Source organism: Diplotaxodon limnothrissa, linkage group LG10 (assembly GCF_057381915.1).
Source record: "Diplotaxodon limnothrissa isolate DT_005_m linkage group LG10, D_limnothrissa_male_GT1.1, whole genome shotgun sequence".
NCBI classification, from domain to species: Eukaryota; Metazoa; Chordata; class Actinopteri; order Cichliformes; family Cichlidae; genus Diplotaxodon; species Diplotaxodon limnothrissa.
The window spans coordinates 14015037-14026012 of NC_140605.1; the positions used below are offsets into that span (position 1 = coordinate 14015037).

The following is a 10976-nucleotide window of genomic DNA, read 5'->3' on the forward strand; positions in this document are numbered from 1 at the left end:
ATCCGGGACTTGCTGTCATAGCAACAGAGCCGTAAGCGTAAACCTGCTGGGGAGCAGGTTTACTTTATGTAAACAGGATTAGATCGCGGCCACGCAGGTATGTCCGCGTCATTCATACGAAAGCAACAGCGATATTCCACCACTGTTTCACCATAAATAAATAACATCAGTGTAACTAAAGATAATGCAGCACTTGATCCTTTTATTGATGTCACACAGATACATACAGGTCATTTCCTAAAAAAGGGAAATGTACTATTAACATTCTATTACATGTATGTGATTATTACAGATGTAATTCATATTTCAGAGTAGTAATTGTAAATTACTTCGTGTAATCAAGATGAGAGACCACGGCTATAAAAGCGAAGGTGGATTTGGGAAGCCTGTCGCAGTCATATCCTGTCCGTTTACGCGAGCAACCCATTGCGGAAGGTGCAAGATTGATAAGGAGAGTCCTCAGAATTCAGCGTATATTGCGGGACAGACAGGATCCTTTAGCTCAGCGCGACAGTGTGCTCATAGAGAGATATCGATTTTCCCGTGAGGGTATTATTCACTTAACCAACTTGTTGACGAGGGGGTGCAGGACCACCACCTGTCTTTGTTTTTGCTCTGCCCTTTTCTTGGTTGCTGTTATGAACAAACAAACAGAGTATTCCAGGGTCTCTTTCCAAGAGACGACAAGCAATATAAGTGATAAATATTACCATTCTGTAGAATATTCTTATATTTCACTTTTACTTGTTCCCATGTTCTAGTGGGTCCTGTTGTGGCTCTAATGTGAAAGGGGATATAATATAACATATTATAATATAATATAATGTAATATAATATTGGATAATATGGTGTGCTATGATAAATCTACCCTACCGCCTACTGGTGTTGGCCAGAGGGGCCGATGGCGCAATATGGCAGCCTGGCTGTCAGTCTGCCCCAGGGCAGCTGTGGCTACAACCGTAGCTGTCTCCACCAGTGTGTGAATGTGAGAGTGAATGAATAGTGGCATTGTAAAGCGCTTTGGGTGCCTTGAAAAGCGCTATATAAATCCAATCCATTATTATTATTATTATTGAATTACTTACGAGTTTGATTTGTCAGCAACTTTCTGCCAGCCCTCTCTCCTTGCTTTTGCAGCCTTTGCAGTGTTCCCTTGCGTTTTAATTAAACTCTGAAACTCCTGAAATCCCTCACTCAAGAGTTCTTGCTCTGCTGCCGAAAAATACCGAGCGCGCTCCTTCGACATTTTCGCCGACCAATCAAAGGGTGGCCGATCAATGTTTCTACTATCGATGCGTAGCCCCTGTTGGGCCACCCAGTGATCTCACATTACTTCATCCAGCTATACTAATCGTCAACAACAGGTGTGTTCGGGGAACCGGAATAGCGAGCTCAGAGTTAGCGCGATGATTTGGTCTTGGATGTTTCATTTGATCTTGGATGTAGTAAGCGACGTACGAAGCACAGGGCCCTGGATGGTTCAAAACCTAAACTCCAGTTACGCTCAAAGGTAAAGCAAGTAGCTGCTGAATGCTCTCCTTTGCTCTCCTTTATATCAATCTGACAAACATACAGAGGCGCCATCTGATGTAGCAGTGTTGTGGTCCAGTTGTAACTACACTTACCCACCTTACAGTCATTTAGACGACTGTACCACACAGTGAATGTGTTGAATGTTGTGTCAGCAAACTGTTTTCTATGCCTGTGTACGGTTCCTGTACTTGCTGAAAAAAAATATAGTGAAAATTAAATTTAGATACTTTTAAATTAATAACCATGTTTTCCTTGAGAGTTACTGTTATTCACACTTAGATGTTTGAAATAAGCCAACTGCTCACTATTCCTAATATCTGAGTAAGCATTTCCACCATCTGTGCAGCAGAGGTCAGCAAAGCAGCTTTCTTCCTCAACCTTGTTTTGTTGGGGACTAGATTTAGTTTTGTAGACGCAGTCAACATGCCAATGTCTAAGTTGTGTTTAATCTTTTTTAGATTTATGCTTGAAAGCAGATGTAATTTCTATTGATAAATAGCAGTTCATTTAATTTGATTTGAAGGAAAAGAAAAAACAATAAAAAAAGAGTTTTACTTAACATTGATTTTGTTCTTGAGTTAAAACTAGTTATCAAATATCACCGGGTCTTTATATTGATATCTGAAGCAGATTCATGAGAAATGTGATTAAAGCTACAGGAGTCCATATTCTTTTTAGTTATGTAGTTTAAGCTATAGAAGAACTCCTTAATGACATGTCGAAAGACACACGTCGTGGTTGTGGAAAAGATGTTAGTGTGTTTGAGAAGGGTCAAGTCATTGGCAAACATCTAAGGAGATTGCAGAAATTGCTAAAACTGGGTTAAGAACTGTCCAACGTGTTATTAAAAAGTGGAAGTATATTGGGGGCCCATCGTCTTCGAGGAAGAAATGTGGCCAGAAAACCCCCTGAATGATCGTGATCAGCGCTCACTTAGACATTTGGTGAAATCACATCAAAGAAAAACTACAGTAGAACTCAGGGCTATGTTTAATAGTGAAAGTAAGAGCATTTACACACGCACAATGCGAAGGGAACTTAAGAGATTGAGTCTGAACAGCTCTGTAGCCATAAGAAAACCACTAATCAGTAAGGCAAACCGGAAAAAAAGGCTTCAATTTTCAAGGGAGCATAAAGATTGGACTCTGGAACAATGGAAGAAGGTCATGTGGTCCGAGTCCAGATTTAGCCTGTTCCAGAGTGATGAGCGCATCAGGGTAAGAAGAAAAGCAGATGAAGTGATGCACCCATAATACCTAGTGTCTACTGTACAAGCCTGTGAGGGCAGTACTATGATCTGCGGTTGCTGCAGTTGGTCAGATCTAGGTTCAGCAACAGTATGTGCTCCAAGAATGAGGTGAGCTGACTATACTGAATGACCAGGTTATTCCATCAATGGATTTTTCCTTCCCTGATGGCCCGGGCATATTCCAAGATGACAATGCCAGGATTCATCGGGCTTAAATGGTGAAAGAGTGGTTCTGGGAGGATGACACATTTTCACACACGGATTGGCCACCAGAGTCCAGACCATAACCCCATTGAGAATCTTTGGGATGTGCTGGAGAATGGTCAGACTCTAACATCGTTAACGCACGGTGAAAAATTAATGCAACACTGGATGGAAATAAATCCACCGCAGAAGCTTATTGACACAATGCCACAGTGAATGCGTGCTGTAATCAAAGCTAAAGGCGGTCCAGTGAAATATTAGAGTCTGTGATCTTTGTTTTTCTAGCCAGGCAGTGTATCTTTTGCTCTTTGGCTGTTCATCTCCCCTTCTTGTCTGCTTTTTGCCTCTTTCCTTCTTTCAGAACACTTTTCTTTTTTTTCTCCTTGATCATACTTCACATTACGGTTATATGTTCACGTTTGTCTAAAAACAAAAAAAAATGTAATCACAATAAAAGCGTAACGACTGCATGAATAACTAAATAATGCAAGAGGTCAACAAGCAGTTAGAATGAACTCAGAGTAAAAGCATTAGTCAGACACTTTTATTATAATATTGATCCTTATTTTTTAAGCAGATTTTAGAAGGTAGATTATTTTTATAGACTAACACATTTCAGGCACAGCAACAGCAGCAACACAACCCCACACTTGACAAAAGAATTTACACATTATCAAGAATCTTTGATCCTAGATGCACTATGTAAAATAAAACAAAAACACAAAAACCCCAAACTTCCAATATAAGGCACCTTAATCTCACACCTTTTCTAAAACAAACATCACTTTAAAATCTTCGCTTTACACATCCTTGTTATGTCTGACGATTTTAAAAGTCTAAAAATAAGCATTTGTACCCTTAGTTTAGCTCCCTTAAACTCGATAGTGTTTACGTTGGCTGAACACTGATCACGTTGTCATAATGTAGAGAGACTGTAGCTCACTGTGCAGCCAGCTTTTTGAATTCATTGAAGACTTGGACATGAATAATTCTACGCAGTCATCAGCATTTAACAGTCAGTTAAACTGGACACTGAGCCCAGTGATTGTGACCCGAGCTCCTTCAGGCAGCAGTGCAAGTTTCTATTCCTCTCAGGATTCTGACTGTCTTTCATTCTCTTCCTGATGAGAGCAGCAGCATCTCCAGTGGCAGTTGGCCACTTTAAGGGAGAGGTGAAGAAGGGCTGCAGAAGTTCCTGGTTGGTTTTAAGTGTCATTCCAAACAGGAAACGCAGAAAAATGTCCAATCTGCCGTCCTCGCACTGCAGACTCCTGTCCACAGCGTTCTTGTACATCTCCGAGGGTGTGGGCCCCCTGAACATCCCCTTAACTTTATTTTTCGGTTTCTCCTCGAAAACATTCTTCCCGAGATTTGCGAAGGTGAGCATTGCATAAAGAGCAGCCAGGTACTCCTGCATGGTGGGGTGGATAAAGCTCAAGACATTCTCGTTGACCAGCACGTATGGCTTTGTGACATACTGCGTGCACAGGCCTGTGTAGGGCACTGCCTCCGGATCGTTGATGCCATTTTCTTTCCAGTTAGTCTGTGTTATCTTGTACTGGCCGCGTTCCAGCATCGAGAAGGCCAGCTTTCCAAGTTTAATAAGAAAGTCTCTCTCTTTATCGACGCTGTTTTCTGGAGCTCTCCATTTGCGATTCTGACGCAGGAGTGCAAACAGCAGCTTTGTGTACATGTAGGTGATGCTGTTTGGCAGCTCTGCGTGTGTGCCCTTTTCTTTAAATACGTGCTGGCACTCATCGGCCACTATAGAGCAGAACAAGGGCAGGTGGCACATGATACGGAGGGTTTTGGTAGAATTGATATAATCAATAACTCGAGCTGCTTGGTTTGAGTCCTTAAACCTCTTCTGAAAGTACTCGTCCCGTTGAGTGTCACGGAAACCAAGTACTTCTATCTCATTGTAGTGCATATCCCATGGGACGCAGGCGTGTACATATGGCCGAGTAGTAACCAAGAACAGGCCGCGGTAAAGCAGCCTCGCTCTCATGAGGTTGACCACGATGACCTTCAGATTTCTGGTATCTGTGGGGTCAGTCATAAGCTCTGTGTTTTCAAAGTCAATCTTCCAGTGGTACTCATCCAGTCCGTCTAAGACAAACATCATTTGGCATTCGTCGCACCTGTAATCCCCATCTCTCAGTTTTTCTGTTGCCGGGTAGAGTTTTTTAACTAAGCCTACCAAGGAAAGTTTTTCGCCCTCAAACTGTTTGAGTTCTCTGAATGGCAAAGGAAACAAGAAAGTCACGTGCTCGTGTGCTCGTTCTTCAATCCAATCGAGGACTAACCTTCTGACTGCCATAGACTTCCCTGATCCTGCCACTCCAGTGAGCAATATAAACCTTGAACTTGAGGTCTCCAGATAGTTAGGAGTTAAAATATCTGCAGTAGAAATCTCCTTGGGTGCTTCCTGGTTGCTGTCCAGCTTTCCTATTTTCATGACCTCGTGTTCGATATTGGGGCCATTATCACACGTGGAAACAATTTTGAGAGTAGTATGAACATCGTCAAAGGGCCTCTTCTCACCATCATAATCCTCACATTCACCGTATTTCTGCTTCAGACACTCGGCTAATTCGTAGCGTACTTCATCTGAAAAAAATAAAGAAAAGAAAATGTGCATACATGAAGAAGTTTGTGCAGATGTGTCATCATTGCTTTCATTAAGGTTAAATTAGCAGCCAAAACAAGACATTAAGGCATACTCAAGGGCACTTACTTCTAAGGCACAAAGTATCGACATATTCAACCAGCTTCTTTTTCCCCATCTCAGCCAGTACGGTTTTGGTGATCTGGAATGAATTTTCAAGGCTGTAACACTCGAGTAAGCGGTCGACCAGGTCCACTAGGTCCGTGTTTTGTGGAGGAGTGTTGAACGACTGCGGGTAATACTTCCAAAGCTTCCTTTGGAATCCCATAAGTTCAAACTCTGACAGCTTTCCAAGAGTTTTTGAGATAGCCTAAACCCAAAACAGCAGTCAAATATAACTATGTCTATATAGTGCTTGTTTTTATCTTTAACAAAAAATGGACAAAGGCAAAAAAAGAACAGTGACTGACCTTAAAAGTGAAAGGAATTGTTAGAGATGGATGCCTTTTCTCACTTATGTTTTCGATTAACTTGTTTGTGTCAGAAGATTCAGGGACATCCTCTTTGCTCCTGGCCCTAGTGACGTCACAGTGAAAATGTGGCAAAATATTTTAGTGACAATACTGGAAAAAGCCACACACAGTAACATGTGCAAGTTTCTTACTTGCGAATCTTCTTTTCACAGTCGTCACTGTCAACGGAGTAACAGCTGGAGTACGAATCTGCTCTCTGTCGGCGGACACTAAAAACAGGGAGACAAAGCTGTGTTTAAATGAAGTGTTTCACTCTCTTTCCAGGAATTAATTTAACAGAGACAGATTTGGTCCCCTCTGAATATTCTTAATGAAAAGCTTGTGTATTTTTTGGATAGGTTGCTTGGACTATTAATCCATCTTCTTTAACTGGAAAGTACTTTGGTTCAACTTAGTGTTTTTGTTTTTTTCCCCCTTAAAAAAATTGCTTTCTGATTAAAACTGACATGACTTGTTTGCACCTTGTGGAAGATGTGTCATCTTCTCCCATTTTGTCTGACTCTTCGCTTGTCATTGTGCTGTAGCTCTGAGCTGGAGACAAGGCCTGGTCCACGTAATACCTAAAAAAGAAGGAATGGTAGAATGACAGTTCTTTTAGTTACTTAGTGACCACACGGCAAGTAAATTTCCAGACATCATGCAAAATAGCCCAGTCTGTGATTTTTCTCACGTATCTAGAAAAGTCTAAGTTATTCAAACTGAGGATATTGAGCAATTATGATGCATGATGGAAGGGCATTCCTTCACTGGAGTGACTCTACTAAGACTCAGCATATGTGATGTAGCAAAAAGACAGCCAAAGTTGCAGACTGAAAATCCCACCTGCGCACAAAAACAGCCAAGCAATGACGCAATCAAGAACAACTGGAGTTTCCAATATTTCCAGTTTAACTTCACTGTCTGCAAATATTTTTCAACATATGTCAGAAAACTGTAGTTTATTGAGCAGGTGCTGATGCATAAAGTAGAAATAAACTGTGCTCTATTTGGCCCCGAAATTCTAGTTCAGCAGACTTCAACTATGAGGGGAAAATCCCCTGTCAGCAGAATCACAACCACTTAGTAGTGTGACCGGTCAATAACCCAGTGAAATTCTCACTATTAATGATGCGTTCAATTTTCCTGTCTTTAGCCTGTGCTGATAACTAATTGATTAACAGTTTCATGTAACTAGTCTGGTTTTTAATCATTTCTGAATGTAATTGAGTATTTATGCACTGGTAGTAAACCAAAAGTTCAAAGACATAGTTTGACATCTTCAACTTAAATATGCGTAGAAAAGAAAACAAAGATGGATGCATAAATTACGTATGTACATGTGTAACATGTAACGTTGTACATGTAACAACCCAAAAAAAAAACCAAGCTGAAGCTGAAGACATCAAGACCAGAAATCCCACTGCAAACTGAGTGATGCTTATTTTTATGTAATGTAACCTAAGAAATTACAGACAGTCACAGCGTAGGTCGGCATAAATTTTACTCACTTAACAATACTTAAAAAGCATTTTCACTACAAAAACACAGTGTTAGAGTGAGAGAAGCACAGGAAGGGGTTGCAAGTCAAACATTTCTCCATACCAGTGGGTTGTGTCCATTGGACTGGGTCCCAGGTCAAGCGAAGGTCTTCTCGGAGGAATGTAGTAGAGGTCCTCATCTTCATCTTCTACCTCCTCCTCAAGCCCACTTTCCGGTCTTCCAGAAGCTGCTTCCCCAATGGAAGAGCCTTCTGATTGCGTGCCCATCGCTTCGTCTACGTCGCTCATGATGTCATGGAGAGGGTCAGTGAGCAGCACTGATAAGAAGAAGAAAAATCCTGGGGAAATAAAGGAGACGGATATTAAGCTTTCTACTCGTGCTTATTCAACACATTTCTGCTGTTAAAGATGTCTTTAGTAATCTTTTGACATTGCCTTGCCAAAAGAAAATCATACAACTTTCCTTTAGAGGTCTTGAGAAAGTAACTAATAAGCATAAAAGACTGTGGTTTCAAATATTCTGACATTGGCTCCTACATTGGTTTGAATAGCGGTGCAGGGGTTAGCACAGCAAGAAGGTTGTTGGTTAGCCAGCTGGTGGAGTGTGCATGTTCTCCCTACACCTGCTACTGCTCCCTCCCACAGTCTAAAGACATGCATGTTAGGATGACTGATGACCTGTCTAGAGTGCATCCCATTTTGTGCCTATGATTGCTGGAATAGGCTCCTGGACACGATCTGATATTGTTGTGTTGGTGTTGTTCCCGAACCGTCATAACACTTGTGGTCCAGGATCAGAATTGCAACTGACCAATCACATTGTCTGAGCATTCATTTAGCATTTCTTTCCTTCTCCCTCACATTGCAAAGGTATGACAACAACAGCATGGCTGGTCAATTGCAATGTTGATCCTGGACCGACATTATTATGGTGATGCAGAAACAACACCAACACAGGGATATCAGATACACTGACTCCAGGCACACTGTGACCCCCGAATAATGAGAAGAAAATGGATGGACAGCTCCCAATTATTTTGTAATTATGGCTTCTTTTATGTGTAAACCTAAACTCTCTCACTAGACGCCACCCACCCTCATTCCCATGAAAAATAAGTAACATAAGTCCTAAGTAGGAATGTAGAAACAAATAACGGTGCACTTGTTACTTTTTAGATTACTGCAATTCGAGGTGCAGCAAGGGTGCTATTAGTATCAAAGTGATCACGTTTCCCACAGCATTACCAATTGCTAGCATTTGTAAGTCTCATATCACATTAGCACTTTGCCTTAATTACACTTCCTTGAGTTTTGAAAAGTAGACTGGGAGGTGGAGCCTGGAGCTATCAGCACAGTTTTGTTACCAGTGTCTATTAATATGCTGTGTCTTTGCTCTTTGTCCCCTCCCTCTCTCTTCTTCTGTGCACTCCTGCAGGCAACTCTGGTTTATTGTTATACATGTATTCCTACTATCTGTCAAGCTGATCACCGCCCACGCCGAGCCTGGTCATGCCGCAGGTTTCTTCCTGCTTAAAGCAAAGCTTGTTTCGCTACTGTATCCATGTGCTGGCTAACAGGAATTTGTTGGCCTTTCTTACTCTAACTGTTTGAGGTCTACATTCATAAAGCAGAGTAGAAACTGGTTTAATTTGACATTTTTGGGAACTCTTCCGCTTTGCGTTTTCCTTTTCTTCATGTTATGAATGGGAGCTCGTGGCACCTGTCTGACCTACAGCAGCCTCTACATACCATGATAAGATTATGCCCGCGACTTTTCATAATGTCTTTCTGAATGATTTAATGCTAGCCGTGTTGATTTTGAACTTAGAGATTTACATAAGCTAACTCGATGAAGCGCAATAAGAAGACTCCAACAAGCAGCGAGGAACACGACGTTTACACAAAACGATGACAAATGCTTTCACGACACTCAATCATCTCACGCAATTTCACTGTTTATAAAATAAATACATTATTACTACATTAGAAGCATGCAATGAACAGTGAATAGCTTACCCTTCTCCGTGACTGGAAGTTTCTTCTTCCTCTTCGTCTTAAGTTTCTTCTTCTTATTATGGCTATACTACACCTCACTAGGCCTACACTACCACCTACAGGATAAAATGTGAAAATCAAGAGAAAAAAGACGAGTAGTGGAGGTGTGGTACAGTACACAGAGGTCTTGATGCATTCTCAATCATCCAGGAAAGTAAATCTCCAAAAAGTTGATTCTGTTCATCTGGACATAGATAGATAGATAGATAGATAGATAGATAGATAGATAGATAGATAGCGTTTTGTGGGAGAAACATTTCGTGACTTCTTCAGTGAAGAAGTCACTTGGATGAGTGACGAAACATTTCTCCCACAAAACGCTATCTATCTATCTATCTATCTATCTATCTATCTATCTATCTATCTATCTATCTATCTATCTATCTATCTATCTATCTATCTATCTATCTATCTATCTATCTATCTATCTATCTATCTATCTATCTATCTATCTATCTATCTATCTATCTATCTATCTATCTATACACACACAATTGACAATCGGTTTTGTATGTAAATCTTATCAATGTCTAAATAAATGTGGTAGTGTAATAAATTCCACCTAAGCTGCCTGTAAAATTGACTCTTCACCTTTGCTTTCACCACAGAAAATATTACACAGGAAAACCTGAAAATGTACAGGGCTGGTGGAAAAACACTGCATGGCTTAAATTTAGCTGCTTAGGTGTTCTGATCCTGGCTGTTAGAGTTATATTATAAGTGACCAAAGGACTGGAAAACTTACCGCAGAGATGTGCTCGCCACCCAGCAATTTACAACTGCAGTCCTTTCACTGCTGGACTCTCCACGCACAGTTATTCGAATGACAAATAGAAAATTGCTGCAGCACAGTCTTTTATTTTTTCCACAGTCTTTATATTAAATGCCGACTGTTAACTATTTTGGCTTTTATGCCAGCAGCTAATGTAACTTTAAACAGCCAACTCCAAGCTGATATGATGACTGGACTGCAAAGACGTGCAAAGCTTTTAGCTCCATATGATTACTTTTGTTTTCATTTTCAAACTTGTGGACTTTAAACTCAGGCAGACTTAAACAACATCACTTGAGACAAGTGACAAACCTGAAACCAGTAACAGTAACTGGGTGCATCCCATGTAATCAGATGCGAAATGTTTGTAGAGTACCACTTCGTTGCTTTCATTTTGAACACCTTTCCCGACCAAACTTTTAATTTCCTGTTTCTCTGAGCTCATGAAAAACTACATGTGGTTCTCACAGGACAGCACTACTACTATTATATAAAGCAATGTCACAGAATCTGATCTATTGGAGTAGGTGATATAATTTCCTCA

The 10976-nt window shown here is 40.8% G+C and overlaps 1 protein-coding gene across 1 annotated transcript; it reads right to left on the bottom strand.

Moving 5' to 3' along the window:
- Nucleotides 1-3611: 3611 nt before the first annotated feature.
- nlrc3l1 (NLR family, CARD domain containing 3-like 1) lies at nt 3612-9662 on the bottom strand. Its single transcript, XM_085363609.1, has 7 exons — nt 9622-9662; nt 7709-7943; nt 6589-6687; nt 6259-6336; nt 6065-6170; nt 5724-5964; nt 3612-5596 (listed from the first exon to the last, which is right to left on the bottom strand). The coding sequence occupies exons 2-7, from the start codon at nt 7891-7893 to the stop codon at nt 3996-3998; spliced, it is 2310 nt and encodes a 769-aa protein (XP_085219735.1). The 5' UTR covers nt 7894-7943; nt 9622-9662; the 3' UTR covers nt 3612-3995.
- Between the last annotated feature and the right edge of the window lie 1314 nt (nt 9663-10976).